The sequence below is a fragment of the Carica papaya genome, chromosome 5 (genome assembly GCF_054855325.1).
Source record: "Carica papaya isolate Zhongbai chromosome 5, ASM5485532v1, whole genome shotgun sequence".
Classification (NCBI taxonomy): Eukaryota; Viridiplantae; Streptophyta; class Magnoliopsida; order Brassicales; family Caricaceae; genus Carica; species Carica papaya.
The window spans coordinates 5,027,904-5,055,739 of record NC_142313.1 but is presented as its reverse complement, the minus strand read 5'-3'; the positions used below and the strand labels follow the sequence as shown (position 1 = coordinate 5,055,739).

At 35.3% G+C, this 27,836-nt stretch overlaps 2 protein-coding genes across 2 annotated transcripts; both read right to left on the bottom strand.

The window, feature by feature from the left end:
- Nucleotides 1-11,931: 11,931 nt before the first annotated feature.
- On the bottom strand, nucleotides 11,932-13,370 carry LOC110819481 (putative calcium-binding protein CML18). Its single transcript, XM_022048694.2, has one exon. The coding sequence runs from the start codon at nucleotides 12,928-12,930 to the stop codon at nucleotides 12,316-12,318; it is 615 nt and encodes a 204-aa protein (XP_021904386.1). The 5' UTR covers nucleotides 12,931-13,370; the 3' UTR covers nucleotides 11,932-12,315.
- Nucleotides 13,371-14,424: 1,054 nt separating this feature from the next.
- On the bottom strand, nucleotides 14,425-27,658 carry LOC110819550 (brefeldin A-inhibited guanine nucleotide-exchange protein 2). The gene is made up of 11 exons (XM_088219416.1): nucleotides 26,183-27,658; nucleotides 21,252-21,569; nucleotides 20,720-21,065; nucleotides 20,197-20,619; nucleotides 19,787-20,079; nucleotides 18,711-18,984; nucleotides 17,603-18,102; nucleotides 17,175-17,496; nucleotides 16,637-17,015; nucleotides 15,802-16,478; nucleotides 14,425-15,392 (listed from the first exon to the last, which is right to left on the bottom strand). The coding sequence occupies exons 1-11, from the start codon at nucleotides 27,364-27,366 to the stop codon at nucleotides 14,778-14,780; spliced, it is 5,331 nt and encodes a 1,776-aa protein (XP_088075542.1). The 5' UTR covers nucleotides 27,367-27,658; the 3' UTR covers nucleotides 14,425-14,777.
- Between the last annotated feature and the right edge of the window lie 178 nt (nucleotides 27,659-27,836).

Genomic DNA, 27,836 nt, shown 5'->3' with positions numbered 1-27,836 from the left:
CCAGAACATAAGCTCTGAGCATATCTTCCAGTATATGAATGGTTCGTTCTGATTGTCCATCTGTTCGGGGTCGAATGTTGTGTTGAGGGACAGTTTTGTTCCCATTACTTGCTGAAAACTTAACCAAAACCAAAAGTTGAACTTAGGGTCTCTATTGAATACCACTATCAACAGAACTCTATGTAGCCTGACTATCTCTTGGATATAAATTCTTGCTAGCTTGTCTAAAAGATCGATCATTCTGATGGCCAAGAAATGAGAGAACTTGGTGAGTTAGTCAACTATTACCCAGATGGCATCATGCTCTGAGCGTGGCTTAGGTAATCCTGTTATAAAATCTATCATGATACGCTCCCATTTCCACATCGGGATTGGTAATGGGTGGAGTAACTCACTTGGGCGTTAATGCTCTACCTTAACTTACTGACATACAAGACACTTGGAGATGAAATCAACAATTTTTCTTTTCATCCTGTTCCACCAGAATTGAGGTTAAATGCTTTGATACATCTTAGTATTTTCAGGATTCATGGTGAACTTTGAACTATGGGCCTTTGTCATAATATCATTTTTTAGTTCAATACCATCTGGGACACACACTCTGTCCTAGAACCTGAGTAACCCATTAGCGGAGATTCAGAATTTTGGATTTATGCCCTGTTTGCATCCTTTCTAAGAGTTGCTAGGGTGAAATCAGTCAATTGAGCTTCTTTTATTCTCCGAATCAGTTCAGGTTGAACAACTAGATAGACTAGGCATGTAGCCCTTTTCAAATCGTAAAGTCGTCTGTTGTACAGCCCCTATTACCCTATATTCAAAAACCATTAAATAAGCCAATATACCTGTACTTTTCCTGTTGAGCGCGTCAGCTACCATATTGCCCTTACTTGGGTGATATAAGATCTTACAATCATAGTATCTGAGGAGCTCTATCTAACACTTCTGATGCATGTTAAGATCCTTCTGGGTGAATATATGCTTCAAGTTCTTATAGCATATAAATTTCAAAAGTCTTATCATACAAGGAGTGACATCATGTCTTCAAGGTATGGATAATAGTAACAAGTTTTAAGTTATAGGTGGGGTAATTCTTTTCATGACTTTTCAATTGTCTAAACCCATAAGTTATGACATTTTTGAGCTCCATCAGAATACAACACAATCCTAGGTAGGAAACATCATTATACACTATGTATCCACTTGTCTTACTCGGCAGAGCCAAAATTGATGCGGTAGTCAACTGTTTCTTGAGTTCTATAAAGTTTATTTCACAGTTCTCATTCTACTCAAACTTGACATTCTTCTTTATAAACCAGTTCAGGAGACCAGCTAGCCTTGAAAACCCTTCTACAAAGCTGTGGTAATAACCTATCATTCCCAAAAAGCTACGAATCTCCTTAACTGAAGTTAATTTCTTCCAACCTAGTACTGCCTCAACTTTATCAGGATTCAGTGACACTTCATTCTTTGATACTATGTGCCCTAAGAAGGTAGTTTACTCTAAACAAAATCCACACTTGCTTAATTTTGCATACAACTCCTTTTTTCTGAGAACTTGTAAAATTTGAGTCAGGTGCTAAGTGTGTTCCTCTCTACTCTTTGAATAAACTAGAATATCATCAATAAATACTATGACGAACTGATTCAGGAACTAAATTAAAGTCATGTTTATTAAGGCCATAAAAATGGCTGATACATTGATTAGCTCAAATAGCATGACCAGAAACTCATAATGTCTGTTTCGGGTTCTGAAGGTTGTCTTAGGAATGTCCTCTGCCCTGATCTTTACCTGATGGTAATCCAAATGCAAATCAATCTTGGAGAAAACTTAAACACCCTGTAACTGATCAAAAAGATAATCGATCATGGGGAGAAGTTAGTTGTTCTTGATTGTGACTTTGTTCAAGCCCCTATAATCAATACACAACCTTAGGGACCCATTCCCTTTTCTTGCAAACATGACTACAGCACCCCAATGAGATATACTGTGTTAGATGAACCCACTATTCTACAATTATTTGATCTGTTTCATCAGTTCTTCCATCTCTAGATGATTCATACGGTTAGGGGTAACTGAGATGGACTGGGTGCTGAGCTGAAGATCTATGATAAATTCAGCTTCTCTATCCACTGGTAGTCCATGTAGTTTTTCAAGGAATACATCCAAGAATTCTCGGACCACATGGATCTCTTGAATGCAAATTTCTTTCTTAGACTTGTCTAATATAGAAAAAAACAACAATGCAGTTACCATGAGGGAATAGTATCTAAAAATTTAATTAATTTGTCAATAACCTTTCGTTAGAAAGATTGAATACAAGTTTTTTATGAAAATAATCTATGGTGGCATGATACGTCGCTAACTAATTCATCTTCAGAATTCATCAAAATTCTCCATATCTATTGCTATCAAGTCTGCACTCAATTTTCTACCTATAATTTTTACGATATAAGCTTTGTATATGACTTTTCTTAGTAGTGTCCCATTCTCAGGAGTAGACACAAATAACACAGAATCAAGATTTTCAAGTAATACATTAAATTTTTTTACAAAAGTATGTGAGACAAAAGAATATGAAGCACTAGTATCAATCAAAATATGTGCAAAGTGATTACAGATAGTGTGTGTATCCTGTATCATATCCGGGTTAACTTCAACATCTTGTTAGGTGAAGTTGTAGGCTTTGCCCTGGATAGGAGGTCTAGTTTGATTTTGATTTTGCAGGCACTCTCTCGCGTAGTACTGAGCACTCCCACATATGCGACATGTATTGTTGATGTGATAGAAGGACCAGTCTCCATGATCCTTGCCACAGTACTAACAAGTCCTACTGCGTCCTGTTACTAGAGTATGAGAAGGAGCTTGAGTCACAGGTCTAGGTCTCTTGTTCTGCTGAATAAGTGCAGTAGGTGCTAGACTATGGTGTGGAATTGGAGGTCTGTAATTGCCCACTGCTAAAGGAAAAATACGAAGGTTCCTCTCTATTAGCTGCACTTTGACCAGAACTGCTGAGTAGGTACTGAGCTCGAACACATACAGTTGTTGCCTGATCTCAGGACGGAGACTCTACTCAAACTTTCTTGCCTTTCTGCCTTCACCCATCATACTCTCAGGAGAATACCAGTCCAACTCTAGAAATTTTCAAGCATACTCAGACACTGTTATCTCATCTTAGACTAGATATACAAACTTTATTTTCTTCAAATGCCGAAGATGCTTTGAGAGATACTCTGCATTAAAGGCTACCAGGAACTGTTTTGAAGTAACTGAAATGGGCAAGGTAGTTTGCTTCAGCTGCCACCAGTGACCTGTCTCACCCACGAGTATGTAGGTGCAAAGTATGACCTTTTGTTCGGGAACCACCCCAAGAGTTGCGAAGGCATTCTCTATCTCTACTAACCAATATTTGACCTTTTCGAAGGAGGATGCCCCTACAAAGGTAGATGACTTTAGTCTCTTATACCTCTTAATGTAGTTTGGATCCATCATTGATGGAACTGGATCTTGTTGAAGAGGGACTAGATTATGCTGGAGAGGGGCCAAATGGCCTTGTAGCGACACCTGGTTATATGGTGAGGCCACCAGATTGAACTGTGGCGGTGCAAGGTGATACGGTGGAGGAGAAGGGCTGTATCAAGGTGGCATTGGATCTTCTTGTTGTAAGGGTGGCTAATACTGTGGCAGTGGTGGAGGTTTAGGCAACTCCCTCTTCTCTTCCTGGGCCTGCTGGCCAGAGATAAGTCTCTCCAGTATCTTGAAGAGTCGATCGACATTCTCTCAAAGCGACCCATCCCAGGTTGCTTGATTTAGTGGGGGCCTTCCTCTCCTTATATCCTTATACCTGCATTTCATAAGAAATGTTTGAGTGTTGGGTTATCTTTAAATGATTTAAATCATTGTGCAAATAATGATTATGAGGAATGCAACTCTAATACAAACTGTAGAAGCCTAGAATCTATTGAATATAGAAATATTAAATTCGTTAACTATAATAGAAGTAATTTTAGAGTTTAGGATTCACATTCTTTACACAGTAAATCAGAATATCCAATAGGGTTACGAGAATGTCCCTTTTAAAAAGGTTTAAATAACAGAATAAGTCAATAAAATAAAATGTAACTAAAAATCCTATAAGGTTAACCTTCACTGGGCAACTCTGATGGGATTCGAGAGTTAGCTTTTATTCATAATCTTCTTACTGTTCAGGATCTGAATATTGATCTTCCTTATCTGAAATAGTTAAATAAGGGAGATGAGCCACGTTAGCCCAGTAAGAATATCGCATTTAACATCGATACAGAAAATCAAAAGTTGGTAAAAATTGTCAAACAACCAATTGAGCCATTATTTCTTTTTAAATAAATTCGATAAAAAAAAATCATCATTTCATACTTACCCTTATAAGTTTTCAAAACCAACCTATGAAGATAATAACTCGAATAACATTTTGATTTCATATAAAAATGAGCAATAACAACAACTTACCTCCTTACTTGCTTAATAGTACCCCGATGATCCATATGAATCCCCCATATGTGGACCTAGTATCCAAGTTATTGATTAACTGGCCATCCCCATACTCCGTTCGGTAATGGAAACCAAACAAATCATCGCTTCAATACCCTGTCCAGTATGAGGGTGAATTATACCTCCCAACCCCTTGTGGTATGAGACTTCTCAGCTCCGTTCGACTAAGGTAATGCCCATGGTAGAGTTTTTCCTATGCACCGGGTCCGTACGCCCTTCCCTAGGGTACCCGATAAACCTTTCATACATAGATTCACATCATCAACTAATCACTAATCACATACCAATATCTCATTCTTACCAATCAACAGTAAGTTATGCAAATAGACAATACGTAAATCAAGAAAATATGATTAGGACATTTATTTCAATCAATTGACAAATAAGAGAAACAGTTAGGCAATCAATAACAAGAGGGCAATAAATCTATAAATAAAAGTATACATGGCAAACCAATAAATATATCTTACCAATAGATAAATAGTATCGACAAAATAGGTAATTTTTTACTGATCAGTTACCAGCTCCACTGGTGACCTATAATTGATTTTAGGATTTTTTAATTTTCATCAAACACAATGTTATTAATTATTAAATTTTAATTTACCATAACACAAAAAAATGTGAGAGATTCTTATTTCGGATATGTGTCCGAAATACTGTACTTTTCACTTCACCTCCTAGTAGTTCTCGAGTTTCTTGAATTTTTTCTGTAGAAATAAAAAATACACGTCACGTCTCCAAAATTTTTCCAAAAAGGCCAAAATAAGTGTTTTTGAACTTTTCTAGCAAATTCAGGGTTCCGGCACGGCACCGCCGCCATGCTTCGATGCCGACTCTGCCGCCGTTCCTTTTGGTCTGGCTGTTTTCGTCTGATTTTACATAGAAACTTGTGAAACAAAGTTAAGGGGCCTCTGTTGGCTGAAAAAGGAGAAACCCAAGACCTTATCGACAGAAAAGTCTCCTGGTACGGCGGCTCCATCGTTCCTCTTTTGCAGTTAGGATATTTCTTCCGCTAACCTGCACCAGAAGGAAATGAGGATCACGATGGTTAAAAAATCGAGAAAAATAAAAAATGGGAAAGGGCTCATAGGAGGAGGTTTCAAGTTTCGACCACGGTGGCTTGACCGAACTCCGCTCGTGTTTTCATGCTAACTTGCTAGCCTTTCGCCTCTGATATGGGCATAGGGAGGTTTATGATTAAATTTCGGGCGGACGGTAGGAAAATCTTACCTTTTTGGCGTCGGTGGTGGCTCTAGTATGGCAGCAACAGTGGCTGGTCTCCTTCTCCGATGTTTGTTTCACTTCCTGGCCGCCCCTCTTCTTTTTCTCTGATTACCCTTCTGTCGGCTAAGGTTTTTGTTCCATGCGAAGAGGAGTTCAAATACTCCTCTTTATTAGATATGGATCGTCCGTTCGAGGTGACGTGGCCCATCTGCAACTATGGGATCTCTCTTATTTGGAAAATTAATCTGGACCACATGATCTGATCAAATCTAGCCGTTTGATTGCACCTGAAGAGGAAACACATCATAGTCGTTCGTGTGTGCAGGATGTGATCTAGATCGTTGGATTCGCTGACACGCAGATCGCTTGCGTGAAACCAGTGTCAGTGTCTCCACCACGCGACGCGTTCTGACTCGCTGTTGCTGCTAACATGACTGTCTCACGTGGCTGTATTTTACATTTTTTACAATTTGACCCCTTTTTTTGAATTCCTTTTCAAACACATACCTCTCTTATTTACAATTTCACTCTGTTTCTTCAAAATTGATTTCAAACTCATCCCTAAATCCATATTATCAAAAAATTTCATAAAAATAACAATAAAATTATTTTTAATACATTTTTTCATTAATATCAAATTATCTCGAGCCAAATTTTGGGCTCGGGTGTTGCACAATTTAAGATATTTTATTGGTGTTTGGACCTTGTGAGATATCCTGTATTTAATAATGTCATTTGCTATGTTAATGTGAGATACACATACCATGCCAATTTTCTTGGTGTAATGGTTGGTATAAACACACATAGCAAAAATAGTTTGACCTTTTTTTTAGAGCTTGTTTCAATTTGAGATGTGTTATTGGTATTGTTGTTAGTTAGGGCATTAGCTTTGCCAAAAATGAGAGAATTTGTAAGGTGTAATTAGATTAAAATATATTTTAACTTTATTGTGACGAATTTTCTAAGTTTTTTTTTTTTTTTGCGGTTTGGCCCCTTTTTCTTCCCAAATAATCTTAAAATTGTATTATCTTACATTGTATATGCAAATTCAATATTTTTAATCTTGAAATATTGCTTATAAAAATCAAAACCATTGAGTTGATGTAGGAAATGTATCTAAATTTCTTTTGTTAATTAATTTGGACAAATAACTATTGAGATCATCGTCTAACTTATTTGATTATATGTAGTTCGCCAACATATTAATGCTTTGACTTATTTTTAAATTGGATTAATCTATATGAATCATTAAGACTATTATGTGTTGTCTAAATCCTAGCACTTTAATGAGACTACAATGAATATTTATGATACCTCAGTTTAATATCATAAAGATATATAAATATTGAGTTTTACATAATTAAAGGTTCAAATCACTTAACCAATAATTAGAGCTTAAACTTTTAATAACTAGTTGTTAGGTTCAAAGATTATTGAACTTGTGTTAAGGTACTTCAAATGGTATTAAAACATATATTCATCTAGTGACTCTATACCAGTATGATTTTGAGTATTTGTATTGTCATTTATAATATGTGATACCTAAAATTCAAATTAAAAAGAAGTATAAATGTTGAGTTATATGTAAGAAATTAGGTAACACATAATTAATAATTTCAATTTAAACTTTTGACAGATAATAGTTTACTTCTAAAAACTAGTAATGCTTGGCCTAAAGCATAAAATTACATTTAGAGTATGTACCAACGTAATATCTTTATGTTGGTATTATTTTGGATCTTATTAATATCTTAATTGTAATTTGTGATTATTATTATAATGAATGAACTTGCTAAGAATATGTATCATACTTTTACCTTAAGGCAATAGTAGTGAGGGACCTCATGTTTAAAAAAATAACCCCATTAAATAAATCATGTCCTTACGATCACAAAGAAATAGAGCCAAATGGAAAATCAAAATTTAATTTAAACTATAAATGCAATATGATGGTGCATATGAGATTAACTATAATATTATTTATAAAACTACAAGTTTGTCATAAGCTGAGCTTATTACTTTAAAATGCTAGCTGATAGTGCTTTTACATCTTTATATTACAAGTATATACAATATTTTCTCTCATAACACTATTTGATGTCAAATACGAGGATGCAAAAATCTTAGAAAAATATGTAATTGTTGACTTTATAAAGTCACCACTAATAATTAAACATGAGTTTTGAGAACATGTAGTTTAAGTCAAAGAATTTGTTTAGACAAATAGTTTTTAAGCTAAGAATGTTATAAATGGTGTTGTTGTCATCTTAGCCTTTCGATTTTGATATATATAATTTCAATAAGGAAATTAAAGAACTTCAATAATCAAATTGTTCTTCATTAATCTCAAGTTTGGAAGAAGTGTATTGTTAAACTTTAGGTACTGGTTCAAGTCGCACATTATCAATAATTTGAATTTATGTTTTAAAAAAAGTTTAAGTTTGAGCTTTTGAAACCATGTGGTTTAGGTTAAAAACTTATTAAAGCAGTGGTGTTATACTCAAAGTATTACAAAATACAATATATTACATAAACTGATATAGTAAGGATGATCATTTTTGTTATTTATATAGTAATATAAAAAAGTTAATATAAAATGATTTAATATATTATTTGTGAAAAAAATAAAATTTTATTTTCTTTGGTTTTATTTTATTTAAATTTAAATAATATTTCGAGTTTATATCATTTTAGTTAAAAAAAATAATATTGTAGGTATTTTGTTTTATATAAAATGTTAATTTCAAAGCCAACACTTTTATAAACAAATCGCATTAGATGTCTCAAAAATATTAATAATATTATATAAAATTACTATTCGTGAAATCATAAGTATTAATCTATTATTAAAAAGTACGTAAATTAAAATTGGTAAAGCCAAATCACGAAACACAGAATTGTACTTAGTTCTTTTCTAAATTAAAATCATAGATTTTTCAAGCTTTACATTGAAATTAATCTATAACAAAAATGTTCTATTCACACATTTACTCACTTATTCAAATGTTATATAAATTAATTAGTCAGATTACTAGTAAGCCATTCTAATTTATCCTATTTAATAATCCATAACTCCAATTAAGTGTGTGTATTTAAGCAAATATATATATATATATATATTATCCTTACAAGGTGTTTGAGATCACATTAAAATAGTTTATTAGTAGAACACTTGGACTTGGGGATGTTGCTTTGGAATTCTTAAGTTACCAAACTTTGTATAAAAACAATATTATCCTCTCTAAACATTAAGCTTTTATATAATTAACACACAATGCCAAGTACAGTTTGATTATCCAATATTTATAATTATCTAATTAAACACCATATATACATATATATATATATATATATATATAATTAAGTTCCTGATCTACGGGAAGTGGGTGATCATTGATATAGCTAGGAACCTTGTGCCACAATCTTGTAATCAACTCTTAGATAATAACAATTAGTTTTAGAGATCTACGAGCCTTGGAAAAAGTTAAAATTTTTTATGTCTTAATTATTTATTTTAATTATAAAAAGATATGCCTAACTCAATATTTATTTAATTATGTTGTATATAAGAATTTGTTTTTTTAAAAAAGACAACCTACACCTATATGCCAAAGTTATTTATAATAATTCCTAAAGTTACATACATATATATGTAATATATTCGGAGTGTGTATAATATGTATATATAAATATATAAACATTTGACCTTTTAATTGAAAAAGGGCAATTTAATTTATTTATTTTTTTCATTTTCTTTGGCTTCTAAAACTTATATAGCTTTACAAAGATACCGGTATAAACCGTAACACACACATATATATATATATACATAAAGCTATGGCTTACCCCCTTGCTAAAATATTGGAAAGTGTTGACAACTTGGGTTTCATATTATTAATTATATTTATTAATAAACAAGTTAATGTAATACACGCATATATGTTGTTATATAATTACTACTTATGTAATGTAATGAAAAATACTTTTAAAACGTGTCATATTATTTCACTTAAAAATGTTTTATAAAATATATATACACGATTCGGGGGTTTAGATCATGCCCTTTACAATATTAATTAAGAAAGCAAATCCAAGCTGAGAATGATTTTGTCTCAAGAAAAGTACGTAGAAAAATAACTATCAAATTAAAAATATATATCCTTATATATATATATATATATATACATACACATACTTGTGCTTGTGACAGTTGAATTCTTTTTGCTGTTTTATCCTCAAACCCGTCATTAATTTTTTTTTTTTGTTACAATAATATATAAACGTGTGTGTGCGGCCCATAAAATATTACTAATCGTTGGCTGCTTTTCAATATTTAAGGTGTGAATCAGAAATTATATTGTACCGTATCCACTTCCTACTCGACTAATTCCATACATACATACATACATACATATTACTAATTAAGTTTAGAATATCAACATTTATTTTCTACTTTAATTAGTTTTTAAGGATGCAACCGCATCGTATCAGGAAATTAAAAACTGCCAGTCTTGATCTTTCATGCCTTTTGAAAGTTTATTGGAAGTCGGGTCGGGTGAATTATAATGGAAAGTCGGATCGTGTTTGACTTGAATATAAATAGGCCCATTTCCCTAATTGGGCTCCCGTTTGGGCCCATGAGTTCCGAGCAGCCCACATCACGTATCACAGTTTGTCTAATTTTTTATTCTCTACAAATATTTAACTAGAAAATATTCTAGGGAGCTTCTTTCTTTTCTCTCTTTCGGCTAATATAACATGAAACGGCGTCGTTAAGACAGTGGGCTGGGCTCAAAAAGGTTGGGCCAACAATGGGTTGGTCTTAAATTGAATTTGTTTCTTTTCATTCTTAAAATTTGATGTAAAAAACAAAAGCAAAAATTGATCCAAATAAATTTGGGTAATCACGCATTTAACCTTTTCTTAAAAAAAAAAAAAAAAAAAAAAAAAACATTTTGGAAGTAATAAATTTCAGAAATTCACATGGCATTTGGATAAGATTTTGATATGTATGTATAGACATTAACATTCACATGGTGAAATAAATATATATTTTGTATTATTGTATTGAAGGGATCAAGATGCATCATTTTCATTTTTGTTTTTTTTGGTAGTAGTAATTATTGTTTTGGCGTTTGTTGCATGCATAAAGACACTAGCATTGAATTACTTTTTGAGTGAGATTTTCACAAGTCGTTTTCGTATATATATATATATATATATGCATGCATTTGTAACCTATATGTATATGTATACGTATATGTAGAGTGGGAACATAAAACATCAATTCAACGATGCCAAAAAAAAAAAAACATGTACGAGATCTTATCTTGTCAACGTGTTCAAACAGTTCTTCAAAATTTGCTTGTCGCCATAACAAACTTATCTTACTCAAACAGGAGAATGTAGAGCTAATTCTTTTATTTATTTATGAATTATATCTTTTACACATTAATTTGGTACTATTACATTGTTATTAATACTTTAATAAATGTTTATTTTTCAAATTTATCTTTTACACATTATGTATTTGTTTTAAATATTTATATTAATTAATTAACAAAATTAAAATGATTAAGTCGAATTTGCATATTTTAAAAAATAAATTTAATTATAAATTAATAATAATAAAAAATCAAAATTATAATCTATTTATTTCAGTTTTTTCATTAAAATTAAAGAAAATTAACATTTGAAATGAATAAAAAAAAAAAAAAAACATATTAAGGACTAAATTACAAGAAACTATTATAGAATAAATCATAATTAAATATCAGATTCTAAAAACTAATTTGATAATTTATAAAACTATTGAAAAAAAATTCTTAAAAATTTTTAGCCAAATCAAAGAGGTTTAGTCTCGACAAACTTTAAAAAATAATATATATATATATATATAGATATATAAAAGAAAATTTAGTCTCAAATAACTTAAAAATACTTTTTTTGCAATAACGTTAAAATTATATTCTCCTATCAACAATCTTAAAAGTGATAAACCTTATTTAATCAGAACATTACAGAGAATTTTGAGAACCCTCCAAGGACTGGCCATGCCATGGCAGCAGGGCTGCTTTCACAATATTCTTTTGGTGCCTAGCCGGGAATAAAGAAGATCCAGAATGTGCTTTATGGGCATTGATGTGAAAGTACATACATAAGAAATTCAAAAAGAATAACTCCAAATATTTTGTTTATACACCCAAAAAAAAAAAAAATGAAACTTTACAACAATAAGTCAATCGATCTTTTTACCTAAGTTTTTTCTTAAAAAATTTAAAATGAGCTAATCACATTTTTTCAATTTATTTAGAACTTACAGATTTTTGTGGGTATAATATTCAAACCTTCTTACTCAAAAGTATATATGTAGATATGATGGAGCTACTTGATCAGATCAAATTTACATTCATCATCATCTTCATCTGTCTCCAGTAATTGGAAAATGATTTTCGTACCCGAACTGGATTTGATAATAAACTTTTCACGGCTTTAATCTGTTGTTACAGCCCCGGCTGATTAATTAATTAATCAATCTATTCACAACAATTTTTCAGGAGCTACTTTCTGGCTCTCATCATTGATCGAAACTCTTCGAAATCCACGAATCCATCGCCGTCCCTGTCGACCCCCTTTATCATCTTCTTGCACTCTGAAATGCTGCAGTTCTTGGATCCAAGACTGAGCAGAACCCGGCGCAACTCACCAGCAGATATGAGTCCATTTTTATCGGCGTCGAAAATCATAAACGCATCCATCAGATGGTCGTATTCATTCCCGTTGCCATTGACGGAGTTGCCATTAACGGGGTTCATGGCGACCATAAATTCGTTCAAATCGATGAACCCATCTCCATTACTGTCCACCTCTCTCATCATTGCTTTTGCTTCATCATCAGCCGTTGATTTCTCGTAGCCCAAGCAGAGAAGCACTTCGGTTAGCTCCAGCGCGGATATCTTGCCGTCACCATTCGCGTCGAAGACCTTGAATACTTGTTCAAACTGGCTGGATACTTCCATGGTGGCGAAAGAAGAGGTTAACAAATCGAAACTGGAAGAGAGCCGCTTGTGCTTAATTTTAGAGAGCCAAGTTTTGTTTCTGCTCGGGGTTTTTAGTCGGAGGAGAAGGGTTTTAACCCTTCTGTGCAAAGACAAAGGTCTGAAACAACCAAACATGATTGAGAATCAGTGAGAAAGGAAGGAAGGGGGGGAGAAGACGATGAGGAGAGAAGACAAGGTTAATTAGTTAGTAGTAAGAGAGAGAGAGAGAGAGAGAGAGAGAGAGAGAGAGAGAGAGAGAGAGAGAGAGAGAGAGAAGAAAAGGTTAAAGGGTAGTTATGATCTGAAATCATTCTTCTGATTCTCCAATCTGTGTTTCCAAGTTTTCCAACAGGAATCTCTGATTATGTGGGAAAATGGTTGAAAAAAAGGGAGAAAATTAGCATTCGCAGAAGAAATATACTGTAGCTGGTTTAGGTAAGGTGTTTGATTGAGTCGCGTTGGGGTGGAATCCAGCGAAATAGGAAAAATTAGTAAAAAGTGCCGGCCTTTTCATGTCTTTTTAAGTATTTTTGTTTTGTATCTCCGTTGTAGTCTCCGCAACAGGAGGGGGGGGGGGGGGGGGGGGGGGGGGGGATTATGAGTTGTCTCGATTGGCAATTATGGTCTTTTTATTGACACCTTAAAACTAACCGTAAAACTAAATTTACATTTTCCTTTGCTGTTTCAATTTTCGGGTTTTTCTTTCTTCCAAGAGGATTCCTTCTTTTTTCATACTACTGCCAAGATGAACTTTAACCTACTTGGCCATGAATTCTTCATAAACCCTAATTGGTGATACTCCAAGACAGTAATTTATCATTGATAATTCAGTATACTTCTTATTGTACTTGTATTATAGCACGGTATTTATTTAGAATAAATTACATTTTTTTATTATAATAACATATTATAATTTTTTGAAAATCTATTCTATTGTTATTATTATTATTATTATTATTATTTACTACAATAAAAATAAACTACACGTTATAAAATAATCTATAAAACACTTGAAAATAATTGCTCTAATTATTTTACCCAAAAAATAAATTAATAATATTACGTAAGAGTCTAAGAACATTTAATAGTTAAAAGATTAACAGTTCGTTGTTTTTATATAGTTAGTTAAAAGTGATAACGTTTTCATTTAGTTTCTCTAACATTACATGCAAAATTATTCATGGGATAGATATAATATCCTTGATCAATAACATTACATACATATATATATATATGTACACATGCGACACGAAGAATTATTTGATTTTGGTGGAGAATATATACATGCATAAATATAATGCAATACATTTAGGATAACATCATGAAGTGGACGTAATTCCTCATAAAGCTAATCAACATAATGTGCCAATCAAGCCCATTAAAGATTAGCAAGTCCAAATGAAACAAAGTTTTCTTTCTGGGTAAAAGAATCGTATTTTGTAAAAAGGATTATTAAAATTAAAGATATAAAGGCGCTGGTTCACTAGAGGGTCAATCATGGAAACTACTCAGAAGCAATATAAATTTAGCTAAAAGTCTTCAAGCATTAAATAGCAAATAGCCTAGACTTGCTAATTAAGGACCATTTTCCTGAAGCTTATGGATGATGGATATTTAGTACTTGTAGGCTAAGAAAGAATATGAAATCTTAGAGAAACTACATACGTCCTGATTACACACCTCACGTGTAATTTCTACAAAAAAAATGCTGTTCAGAAAACAGAGAAACATTTGACTAGCATACAACAAAAAACTCCTGATGACATCCTATAAATTCTGAACAAATAAGCCGCACTCCTGAATAAACGACCACCCAGAAGCAACAGTGAATCCAAAACCATAGCTAGACTCTTCGTACACTATGAATCTATACTTACCGTAAAAAATATTATAATAAAAAAGGAAACGGATAATTAAAAGAGTCAGACAAAAGGAATATCATACATCTAAAATGTGGAGACCAATCTTACCAATATCTAGGATCAACATGATCGGAGCAGTACAGGACCCACTGACATGCTTAGCATCTCGCTGAGAGCCAACTGGACCTCATTTGACCCATGTTCACAACTAATCAAGCTTGCTAGAAGAGGGAAGAAGTGAGCTACGTTCTTCTCAAATGAGGTATCTCCCAAACTACAAATAGCCTGGAGGGTTGCAACAACTAGAGGTGCTCGCGAAGCCAGTTCCCTTCGTTTTCCAGAACCCAATGGAATCCGCCAATTGGATTTTTGCCCATTTGGAGATGATTCAGATACTCGTCCAGAGCTAGATGTTTCAATGTATAACCGTAACACCTCCTGGCAAAGATCAATAAGGCAGGGCTCCACTTCGTCCTCTTCGTAATTGTGAGACCCATCTAATATAAGATTCCTTAAGAATGTGAGACAGATTTGATAAGACTCGTTTTCAAGGCGAAGTAGTGGAGGGTCTTGCATTTGGGTCATGGAACCTAATTCCTGAAGCTTTGATCGTAATATAATGTTACTGTTGACCTTGTGAGCATGTGATGCCACATCATGCAAAGCATCAAAGAGTACCAATGTATTCTTTGATGAAAGATAAGTCCGGTACATGTTGTAGATTTCCATCACTGCCTGCAATTTTAATGAGAAATTCTCACAACCAATATCCAGAAGAACAAAACAGTATAATCCATAACACTTCTAATCACAATTACCACCTCCCGTCATTTCCCCATAACTCATGAGGAAATAGGAAAAAGAAAAACGACAGACATGTCTAAATTGATACTACAATAAGCATATCAAAACATCCATTTATCAATACTGCATTTATAGACATGGAAAACAATCCTTATTTTGCCATTTATTGGCTTAGAAGGATTGTTATCCTCTAAATTTGTACTTTGTTCGTCTCTCTAATAACAGGGTATCAGGCCAAAATGTGCCAACACAGGGCCTCCAATAGCTAATATCTTTATATTGGCTTACTCATACACCAAAATTTCTCTACTAGCTTCAGAGTTTTGAAATAAAAGATTACCTGAATTAACAAAAGTTGAACTGCAGCTCTGCATTTTGCATCAGATATGGAAGCATAAACATGCTGTGCCCTCAAGCTCTCCGAATCATCATCTAGTGCACCAGAACCAACAGGCTCTCCAATATTTTGTTCATTCAAAACACTTCTACTTATGTCATCGCCACCAAGAATATAAGAGAAATCTGGACATGTGGCATTAGCGGCTTCTTTTAACGAGGAGACCACTTCTAGCCACTTCTCCTCGGAAAACAAATCACCAGCATTGCTCATCAAACGAACAAATGCAGCAATCCCTATACCAGCAAGACTCTGATGAGGACGCTTAATGAAACTTACAAGTAGAGTCAGCACCTTCTTCAAAAGTGGATTGACAGTGCTATAAAACTTAACAAAGAGATCAACAACCAGTTGCAGGGCCAACGTGCATGTCTCATAGAGCCACGCATCTTGATCAAGTTCATCTGTGTCACCATAGCTCCCTTGCTCCACTGAGTCCTCCCCAGAAGGGTCAATAGCATGTCGAACATAGTCAAATATAGGAAATAAAACAGACTCAAACACTCGCTCCCATAAAGTCAGTGAGAAGAGGTGACCATGGTTCCGCAAAGTATCAAACAGAACTTGCAATGCACTCTTTCTGATTTCCGGTCTAGGGTCAAAGCTAAGCTCTGATAAGCCTGAACAGGAAAAAAGGAAGCATGACCCAATGTTCAGAAATGTGAAAAGTGCTAACTGCAGAAAGAAAATAATGTCTATACGACAAGCAGACAAGCAAGTTCAGAAATGTATCAACTATAAACAGACAATTGATAACAAGCTAATGGAATTTGCTTACCAGCTAACAGAGGGAACCAGAAATATAGATGGTCATCCTTATCCACAAGCTCTCCATTATCGAGTTTTCCACTTTTTCCTCCTTGAGGAGATGGAGGATTCTTTACAGAAGCTTCTTTGTCCTTATTCCTTGATGAGGAGCCAAGATCCCCTTCTGCAAGTTTTGTGGCACAAAAGCGAAGAAAAGCAATGGCATTGAGGCTAATGTCTTTGTTGAATCTACTATTGGTGAATGCTATTAGGCAATTTACACAATCTGTGAAAGTAGTTGTTTCAGTCTCTGTGATGTACGGGAAGTAGTCTCTGATAATCTTCTCAATTATTTCAAAGGCCAATAGCACAATATTTTTATGATCATCATAAGCTGCTGTAGTGAAGACCTAGGAAAAGGTAATTGGCAATGATCAGTTACTGAAAAGTTATTGAAGTTGTATAATTCATCTAGATATCAAATAACCAAACATACAGGTCTAACATCAAATCTATCAATAAAATAGTTCTTTCAGAAATAGTAATATGAGATTTTGAAGATATAATACCATGAACATGCTCTTCCATCCTGACTTGACATTGTTGACCCGAGATAAAACCATCTGAGAGACACATCTAATAATCAATTCTCTGATCTCAACTGCACTACTCTTACGCATTACAATGACAAAAGGCTTCATAAACTCATTCTGAAAGTTATAATTAGCCAACTCCTCTCGCTCCAAGAATTTCATTGATAACTGCCGTAAAGAATCCATTGCAAATATTGCAATTGAAAGGTTTTCAGAACAACCAATAGTCACAAAGAAATCTGAGAGAACGTGCCAGATGCTTGTCCACACAAGCCTTATGCGATTCATGTTATAGTGTCTGTCATTTAAAGGAAAACATTATGATGCCATAATGACTAAGGGATCATGAAAATAACAAGTTATCCCAATATATTAGGAGAAAAAGAAAACAGGAAGATTCTTACGCAATCTCCACAATCTTTGTTAGGCTGAAAACCCGTGGATCAGATGGAGATCGCAATTCCTCCATTGAAACCTTGCAGAGAGCTCTAACAAAGTCTACTATTGCTTCACTGTTTAATTTCTGACTCCTAGTAAATATGCGATTCATTTCACCAACTTGTTCTAACATGTTTAAGTTTGAAACTAAGTTGTTCATCTGCTCAGATGTAACCACCCCAGAAGCATTTCCCCCAATACCAGCACTATCATATGAACCCCTCATCACAGCAGCAGCTGCATACTGAATCCTCCCAGGTCCCTTCTTTTTTAGAACTGGAAGAACCATTGATTTAGATTGTTTTGATTTTTCTGACTCGGTCTGAGGAAAGGCAAAGAAAGTAGCATCTGGAGGAGCACCTTCACCCAAAAGATGAAGATGCTCAAACCGGGAAACACATGTCAGAATATGCTCCCAAGCTTCTTGTAAATAGTTACCCTCTTCATCTGCAAGTTTAACTATTGCCTGTTAACAGTATAAATACCAAAAAAATGTTAGTTCAATCAAAAGTTATAACTAGCTTTTCAGGGAGGGAAACAATGAATTATGGTGAAAAACAAAAAGCTGTAAAAAAAGTATAACCTTTTGATGCACATGAATCCACTAACAACAATTTAAAGAGAGAGAGAGAGAGAGAGAGAGAGAGAGAGAGAGAGAGAGAAAGCATCATGAAAGTGTTGATTACTTCTTAAATATTCTTCCTATTGAAGTCGAGCAGTATAAATCTGGGTGGATCTCTGTTAAATCACCATAATCCTGAAACTAAGGGGGCAGAAAAAATACCAAGTGCTGTCCACCCTGCTCTCAGTTCTAACACTTGAGCCACATTATAGAAGAGCTCAGGTTAGGCATGTTAAGCTACTCATTTCATAATTAAAAATAATAATGTGGATCTGTCTCACAACACATGCATGTCCCTTAAACTCCCATTGGACTTGAGCTAATTCCCATGCATATATGAGTTATAAACTTAAAATTTCTAAAACAAAAGGGTAAAGCTAAAACAGGACTGCAACCAATGTATTAAGGTATATGACAAATATGATTGGAAAAAAAAAAACAAAAAGACTAACCTTAATGGCATCTATGTTTTTCTGCTTGATATCAGCAGGAGAGTGGAGGGAAGTGAACTTTGCTAACGAGGTCACAAAAGCATCTCTATGAGTCTTCATGGACATTACAGATGTAACATGGATGGCACACTGGAAACCTTCAAGGCACAGGGATATCACCACTTCATCATCACTTTGATCAAGTGGCACACTGAAGGCAGCCAACATAGGGGCCCAACAGACCTCAATCATGAATCTGAGTATAACAACATCTGTTGCTGCATAGTAAACTGACCTACAAAATACGAAGCTACTCAGAATCAAGAAAAACTTAAAATTTTTGTCTAAATATACATATTTAATACATGAAATATAGGAAAACATAATCCCTGCAAACAGCTTCTCTTATGGTGCTTGAAGAGGAGAATATTATTTTTTTTGAAATAAAGAAAAGCTACTTCAAATCCCAGGACTCCCAACATATGAAGAGGAGAATATTATGGGACTCGGTTACTAGCCTGATAGGCATAAGTTGGGTCATGAGTGGATCTAATTCTTCTGAATTTCTCGTTTGGGATGGTATCTGGGTTAACAAGAACCAGAAGAAGCTTTCTTTCAAAAAAAAAAAAAAAAGAAAGAAAGAACAAAAAGAAGCCGATTGCCCTCTTCCCCAGATATTCTTTGCCATTAGAACTCATAGAAGAGTGTTTGATGGTCTTGTATCTAATTTTTATAGGATTAGAGACAGATAGTTCCAGATCTTATGTATTTTGTTCAAAGTATCCTCTTTATTTAGGAGAAGATCTTGAGAACATTCTAGACATTTTAGGCAGCCCTACTTTGTAAATTTTGCTTCTTGGTTGCTTCTGTACTTAATTTTTGGTGCCCATGCCTTTTGTCTATGTTATCTTTTTTTAATACTCGATAAGCATAGTCCAATTTCAGCTACAGAGGTCACATGGTAGAAACTGAAAATGAAAAGAACCTCAAATACCGTAGTTTAGACATAGATGCATTCCTCTAAACGAATTTTAGATATAAGTTCACATGGAAAAGCACCAATTTTCTGGAGAATGGGAAAAGCCAGTTGATCTTACTCGGATTTGCGAGCCTTTTCTTTAAATTGTTCTTGCATGTGCCTGATAAGATCATCGCTGGTCTCCATATGCGCATCTTCACCCCGCTTACGAATCACAATATTCAAGATACTATCCAAGCCTAATATTCTGTTTGAGCTCAATGATTGCCTTTGTTGGGGAGCCAAATCATCCTCCTTCATTTTAATCTCATTTCTTGCTATACGATCAAACAATGATCTTAGGTAATCCTCAGGTAAATCTTTTCCATCATCTATCCCACGGTTGTTTCTAATGAAGTCGTCAGCTGACATCTACAAATTTTAATGGCACAGAAAAAAAAAATGAGAGCCTTAACAACATAGCATGTGTCAAATGAAACTTTTCACAGGGAAAACATGTAGGTTACTTAAACAAGTAATTTAACACACCTTGTTCTTAACCATGGGATTATGGGCATCAGTATTGAGCATAATGACAGAATAAGCAAGAACATATGCAGTGTCTGCACTAATAAAAGCCTTAGGATTACATTTGCAGTAACGCTCAGCAAACTTTTCCATGATTCGATCAATCTTTTGTGCCTCACCAGGCAATCTAAATCCTTGAAGAAAGATCCGGATTGCCTCATCAAACTCCAAGCCTTGAAAGTCAAAAGAGTCCACATAGGCATGCATCACTTTCAGTGATACATCTTCTCTTTCTCCTAGATAATCACCGATCAAAGTTTTGTTCAAACCAGATGCATTTTTGAGAAAAGCTGCTATCTCCTCTGGTGAATTGCCCACCTTGTTTGCATTGATTAGGAATTCGATTCCTTTCTTAGGTTTCCGATTAAAAAGAGATATACCTTCCTGCCATAATTATAAATTAGATTTCATGGGAATATGAAGGTGAAAACCAGCCAGAAGAAAAACCGGCATTATTCAACATTCTTTTTATGTATAAACTTACCTGAAGCTCAAGCTTGTAAGCCCGGCGTTGCTCAATTGTCAAAGCATCAGAACTTTCACCGGAGGCTTCAGAATGGGAATCTGATGCTTCCACAGAGTCATCTCCATTCCCATTTGCTAAGGGAAGAGTCCCAGGTTCAGGATTGTTCTCATCTGCTTCAAGTTTCTTTGTAGAATGAGGATCTGGAATGCGCAACTGCTTGTTCATCCAGTCTCCCATTGATCTCAAAACAGCCACCAAACACTTCATGGCTTCAAGCTTCATGGTTGCTTCCTGAGGAGGCAACAATGTAGTAGCTGTACCAGGAGGGACACCTTGAGCGGTTTTAAGGAGACCATTGACCATTCTGAAAAGAATAATGATAATTAAATAGAAATGTATTAGCATTTAATTGACTGAATTGCGTTGCAACCACTAATACGTAAATGCAACATTATGATGAGAACTACCAAATCAAAAGCTCTTGTCATTCACAATGCCTTTGCTTGATAGACTAGCAAAAGATGAATCCATGGGATAGAAGAGAAGATACCTCTCAAATATATTTGATGAATTGACATCACAATCATAGTTAATAAAGATATCAACTAAGATTTGTGAATCAACACAAAGCTTCTCTAAAAACCGAAGCACTATCATCTTCTGTTGAAAATTAGGTTGAGCAACGTTTTCCAAGACTCTAAGAACAATCATAGGGAAAAAGACGCCAATCTCTGCTTTTAATCCAGCTCGAAATCTCGATACCAGACTAATAAAAATGGAGCAAGAAAGCTGGAAAACAATCATAAGAGCAGAAGCACTGTTCTTCAACAAGGATAGGCACAAATATTGCTTGATAGCACCTAAAAACCTGTTTCACCACAAATGTATACAATGCCTTCATCAGCAGAATAGAACAAAGTAAAAAATGTAACAAATAATAATAATAATAATAATAATTGACAATGATAACAATAATAAAATCACTTTCGATAAAAGAAAACAACAATGACTGGTCATGTTTCCATCTTTCTCTTATTTCCTTGAAGGCAATTAAAAAGAATAAACTACATTTATAAAATGCTAAATCCGGTATCAAAGAGAGCATGAGCAAGTCTGATAAAATTACCACACTGATCAAACTCAATTTAACTCTGATTATATAAACACAAAAATCAAAATGAATAAGGTCCACTATTTGGGAAAGGAAAAAGACATCTGTACTTAACAATATGTTTGGATTAAGGAAAGTGACCAGAATGGGACAATCAGTACCCTTTCACTTATTTGGGGGGAAAAAGTAAAAATTGGTAAAGGAAAGAAGAGATAACGGGCATTCTTCTTTTTCCCTTATAAACGCAAACCATGCGCACACTCTTTCCTGCTTTACAAAAGGTGGCCCGCATCAGATGGCAGAGAGTTTTGGAAGACTCTCGGATGGCATTGGCTGGGGATCAACAACTACTTTAATAAGGTATAAAAGTCAATTTCCTTTGAAAAATAAGAAAAAGAAAGAAATTGATGGATCCGTGATGACAATTTCATCGCCCAGTAGAGCTTAATCAAAGAACTTCACCCCAGGGCGTACCCTCCATGTTGCATACCACACCAGCATATGATGCTTGAGTGAACACAGGCCATGAACTGTAAAACCCTAGAGGTTGACCCTTTGTAAACCAGAAGACATATAATTGGGCGAAGGTCCCTTTTCTGGTAACCGAAAGCCAAAAGCACATAGAATATAAATCCATGACTCGGCTAATCGACAGCCAAACAAAAAAACAAGATGTTTTACCCAACGGAAAAGAGTCGATAGCAGTTTAAAATTGTAATGTTTTCATTTCTCCAAATTGAGGAGAAACAAGGGGAGAGGAAGAGTTAAAACTTTAAAGGTAAATTTTTGATTTTATCCTTAAGTGCCTAAGTCGTAATTTAATTAATTCTATAAATAAATAACATTATTAACTATTTTCTAATGATTAATGATTTCATTTTACAATGTTAAAGGAACAAAATACTACAGTAGTCATTCTTATCACTTACCCTTTTTTCTTTAATTTTTAGTTATCTATATAAGGGGAAATATTTGCAGCTTCCTTTCCTTCAAAAGAGCACTATTTCTTTTTCCTTCTTTTCTGCTCTGTTCCATTACTAATTTTTATCCAAACATTGTTTAGCAGATCTAAACAAAGTACTAAATGGACACAGAAATATATTACTTAGTAGTAAGAACACTAACCAATGATTAGTACAATTATGTCCCTCCCCAGATCTTAACTAAATTATGAACTTAACTAAATTGCAATTCCCTTGAACAATATAGAAATCCATCCGGAAGCCACCACCTACCTAATTTGGTACCCAAGAAAGTCAAACCTTACATGGTTGAGTAGCCATATGAAAAAGATAAACGAATAACTTTACATTTCTGTAGCATCGAAATAGTGTAGTGTGTACCTATGGGCCCTCTGACATATCACATTAATGAAAGCAAAAACCTCCAACTATACACTCTACTTATTAATCTTGAAAGGATAGAACACCAGCATTTTGTTTATATACCACATGCAGATCCATTTTTTCAAGCCTCATGGATTTACATTTCTGAATATTACACTACAAAAGACTGGGAGTTTCACTTGCACAGAGATGCTAGGATAACCACAAATTCAAGCATTATGATGACTCCAAGACACTCACTTTTCACAAATAATTTTTTTTTTTTCAAAATAAAAAGTATGAACAGTATAATTTTGCTAAAGCGCCAACGGGGTGCAACCCATTTACAAAAATTATTTACAGTTCGGTAATACTATCTTTGACATATCCAAAATCCTCCATCATATACATGACGTGCCCCAAAAAAGTAGAGGCAAGATAATGATACCAACAATTTTAATTTTTACAACATCACTCACTTTTCACAAATAACAATAAAAATATGCAAGAAAATTAAAATAAATCCAAACTTTTTCAGAACTACAGGCTACCAAGAATTAGCAATATCATTATTTTTCATCCATAATTTATTATGATATAAGGCAGTGCCATCCAACAGTTATCCACCATAAACATCATCTGCCATTCTCAAATTCATACCTCAAAAAGTAAAACATAATCAGGAACAAAGGCAACAAAGCATAAAACTCCAATAAATCATTATCTTATTCCATTTTAACTCATCAGCACACCAGAAAGATCTGTAGACCAACTAAACTACTGCTCAAGTGACCCATCAAAAATAGTAACTGGTCCACATAAAGTAGATGGGCCACAAAGTGACCCATGCTCAAATTCATACTTGAAATAGTAAATGAAATATAATTAGGAAGAAGCGCAATGCAGCACAAAACTCCAATAAATCATTGATGTCATTCCATTTTAACTCATCAGCACACCACAAAGAACTGTAGACCAACTGAGCTACGGCTCAAGTGACCCATCAGAAACAGTAATTGATCCACATAAAGTAGATGGGCCACTGGAAGGAGACTTCTGAAACCTGTCATGATAGTGGATACTTGCTTCCATGCTGCTTTCCTAACCTATGGACAAGAGAAGTTTATGATGATAAAACCTAGCAAGAAAACAACCATTCTAAAAAATTATACACTTGTCTCCTATATTTTCGAACGAAAGCAACAAGCCCTCATCCACAAGCCTTGTCAAGAAAGACAACAGCTTCAGCTAACAAATCTCCATCCATAAGCCATATCAAGGAAAATAGCCCCCTTCAATTAAGAACCATTTGAATAATGCTCTTTCTTCTTGAAAAAAAATAATAATGCTCTTAAGGTCGTTGGCTTTATTTTCGCTATCGGAAGATGTTGGTCAACCTGTACGGATGTTCAGCACAGATGCGATGTTTACTGTGAGGACTTTCTACAGACACTTGACCAATAGAGAACGTGCAGAGGGCAATTTCCTGTACAGGCAAATTTGGAAAGTGAATGCCCCTCCAAGGATAGCTTTCTTCACTTGGGAAGCTGTTCACGGGTGCATATTAACCATTGATACACTGATGAAAAGGGGGAGGATCTTAGTTTACTGGTGTTGTTTGTGCAAGAGAACAGAGGAGACTTGCAACCATAGTTTGCTTCGGTGTCCCATTGCATACAGCTTATGGTCTATGGCATTCGGGATTCTAGGGTATAGTTGGGTCTTTGGCTGGTTCTGTTAAGGAAGAGGTGTGGGCCTGGAGAGATATTGCTAGAAGGAAGAATCAGCCGGGGCTTCGACTGTTGGCAATTTTTTGGGTTGTATGGAAGCAAAGAAACAGGAGGGTATTCAAAGGGGTGGAGAAGGGATTAGATAAAATTAGAGAGAGGTGGTTCCCAACACTTGATGTTATGATTTTGAATCAACCAATGTATTATAGGGAGAATATTGGGAAGCTAATTGATATGATAACTAAATTATAACGTGGGTTGCACCCCCTTGGTGTCTGTATATAATACTTATACTTATTGTTTTTAAAAAAATCATTTGATTAAAGCAAAGAGACATCTTCACATCCTCAATGTATGATGCGCAACAAGTGATTATCGCAGCAACTGAGTACTGTTCTACCCTACTGCCAAAAAACATAAAAATGATAGAATTCCAAACACTGGGAGCCTTCAGAAACAAACAGAAGAGCACCTCATCACAAGTAATCTTCATAGGAACCCAGGTAAATTTTTCCATGAACAATGTCTGTATTCAACCAACGCAACCCCAGCCAGCGGTAGCCCATATCCCTTACCAGCCATAACTAATTATTCCTTACCAAAATCATCTGACTGCATAACTACACGTTATGTTACCTTTCAAAAACTAAAATTGGTAACAAGTTCATATTTTTTAAAACAAATATGAAGAAATACCTACAAAGCCTAGTATAAAACAAATCTACCACGGATAAGCTATAAAATGCACTAGAAGCTGATGGAACAAGAAAGGTGATGCAGATAGTAAGATCCTAAAGTGGGAATATTTCAAATCTAAGAGATATGATGCAGAACTACAGAGCCTAGTAAATATTTTAAAAGTATTGAACTAAAAGCAATAGGAAAATTTAATTTCCTCTTCTAGTAGAAATAAAAATTTTGAAAATTTTTACAATAAAGGTAAATAGATTTTAATTTATTTTTCCTAAGTATTCTCCTACCTTTTTCTATTTACCTTGGTTGCTTATGTCCTAGATTTGGTAGTTTAATTGTATTCTGGTGACTATAAATAAGATTCCCCTTGTTTAGTTCTTCAGTAGATCATTCATGATTGTTATTTAAATATTTAGATATCACTTTGATTATTAAGATCCGAGATCTACAACTTCTGGTTCTTAATAAATTTTTTCTAAGTTGTCTTCAAATTACATCATTAGGTCGAGAATGCACAGCTAATATCAAATTGAAACAAACTGGAAAAACAAAGACTGAAAGCTGCAATTGCGATAAGCATGTAAAGAAGAATTTAGTACGTAAGAAACTATTATAACAACACCTTTCGCTGGTCCTAAAGACAGCCCCAGCATTCTCCAACAAAATCTTCAGCAGCTCGAGAGCCACAATCTTCCCTTTCATCAATTGCGGATCTGCCAAGGCGTCCTTAGGCGGAGTCTTCATGGACAACTTGCAAAGCGCCCTGAAGACCAAAAATGCATCCCTCCTCAACTTATTTCCAATCTGAACCTCCAAATCATCGTCTCTCTCTCCTTCCCCATCCGCCAACTCCCCTTTCCTCCCCTCCAGTGCTGTCTTATACATACTGATTTCCCAATACTTTGCGTCCAACATATCTTTATCCGTGGAGTCCAACAAATCCGTAGGATTTGTGGTCTCAACGGCCGTCGTCTCAAATGCACCATCATGGCCACCCAACGAACTCTTACCAGGCATCACCGGATTCAGAACCCCGTCGATATCCTGCATGATTTTTGTGATAAAACCCTGCACAAACTGCGTCATTGACCCGTCTGCGTCGGATTTCTCGACCGGGTCCATCAATTCAGCCACGACAATAGGTTGAATTGGGACAGTAGAGGAATCGGCTTCCATTCTTCGAAATACGATCACTAACATCTGGATCAGAGACGCCTTAGCAGTCGTCTGATTGACCACATTTTTGCTCCCCAAGTAGATATCATAACACGTCCTCACGATCTGCAGCAAGCAGTCCCCGTGAATCCTCAACGACGTAGACGTAACCGCTGATAATAGTGTTTTCAACACCAGCAGCTCAATCGCATCATCGCCCAAATCATGGCATTTGCAAACGGATTCAATCAATTTGGATAAGAACTTGGCCTCGGTAGCTCCGGTGGGGTCTGCCTCGCCGCGAAGGTAGCCATGGGCGATGAGTTTCTGAATACAATCGACGGCGGGATCGACTATCTTTATGACGCCAGTCCCGCACGCATTGATCAGAGGGCTGAGGATGGACTCGGACTCGGCGAGGGAGTACTCGATGGGGCCCCCGTCATGAAGCGGGCCAGGGATGGAGGAGTCAGGTTCGGAATCTGAAGGAAACGTAAGAGGCTGCTTCTGCGGCGAATTGATCGTCTCGATGACGGATTTGCATTCATGAGCTAGCTTGGAGTGCTTGCGCCACGACGCGTTCTTGATGATCTTCTCTAGGGCAGGGGCTATGACTTGGCTCAAGCGGGAATCGGCTTCCGAAGAAGCCATTCCCGAGTTGCGGATAGCTCAGTGACTCAGTGAACCAGATCTGGAACTGAAAATGGGAAATTAAGAGGTATGATCGCTCCTTATCTTCCCTGTATAGCTCGTCGGTTATTTGATCGAGTAATAATGGCGAGTTGACTCGCTGAGTCGGGTGCAGTGGTGCACATAACAGATGAAAGTGGAGAGTCGAAGATACAGAGACGAGTAGTATACAAGGAACAGGCGAGTGAGCTCCTAAGGAGAAGTCGAAGAGATGGGCAGAGATTTAGATCCCGTTTTGGGTTTCTTTTTTCATCCAGCTATCCAAGTCGAAAGTTTCGAATGTTATATGACCGAAATACCCTCTCCGTACTTCGGTCATTTTGCAGTGAAAAGTATGTGGATTGAATTGTAATATCCGGAAGTGAGTAAGGGTAAATTAGACATTAGGATGCTACCTTTTTCCGCCGGGACGCGGTCGGGGCCTTGCTTAC

Excerpts from the sequence above, each read along its gene's own strand:
- LOC110819481 (XM_022048694.2), bottom strand. The coding sequence starts at position 12,930 with ATGTTTGGTTGTTTCAGACCTTTGTCTTTGCACAGAAGGGTTAAAACC.
- LOC110819550 (XM_088219416.1), bottom strand. The coding sequence starts at position 27,366 with ATGGCTTCTTCGGAAGCCGATTCCCGCTTGAGCCAAGTCATAGCCCCT. Across the intron at positions 17,497-17,602 it reads ACAAAGATTGTGGAGATTGC|ACACTATAACATGAATCGCA; the intron begins GTAAGAATCTTC and ends TTTAAATGACAG. Across the intron at positions 17,016-17,174 it reads GATGGAAGAGCATGTTCATG|GTCTTCACTACAGCAGCTTA; the intron begins GTATTATATCTT and ends ACCTTTTCCTAG.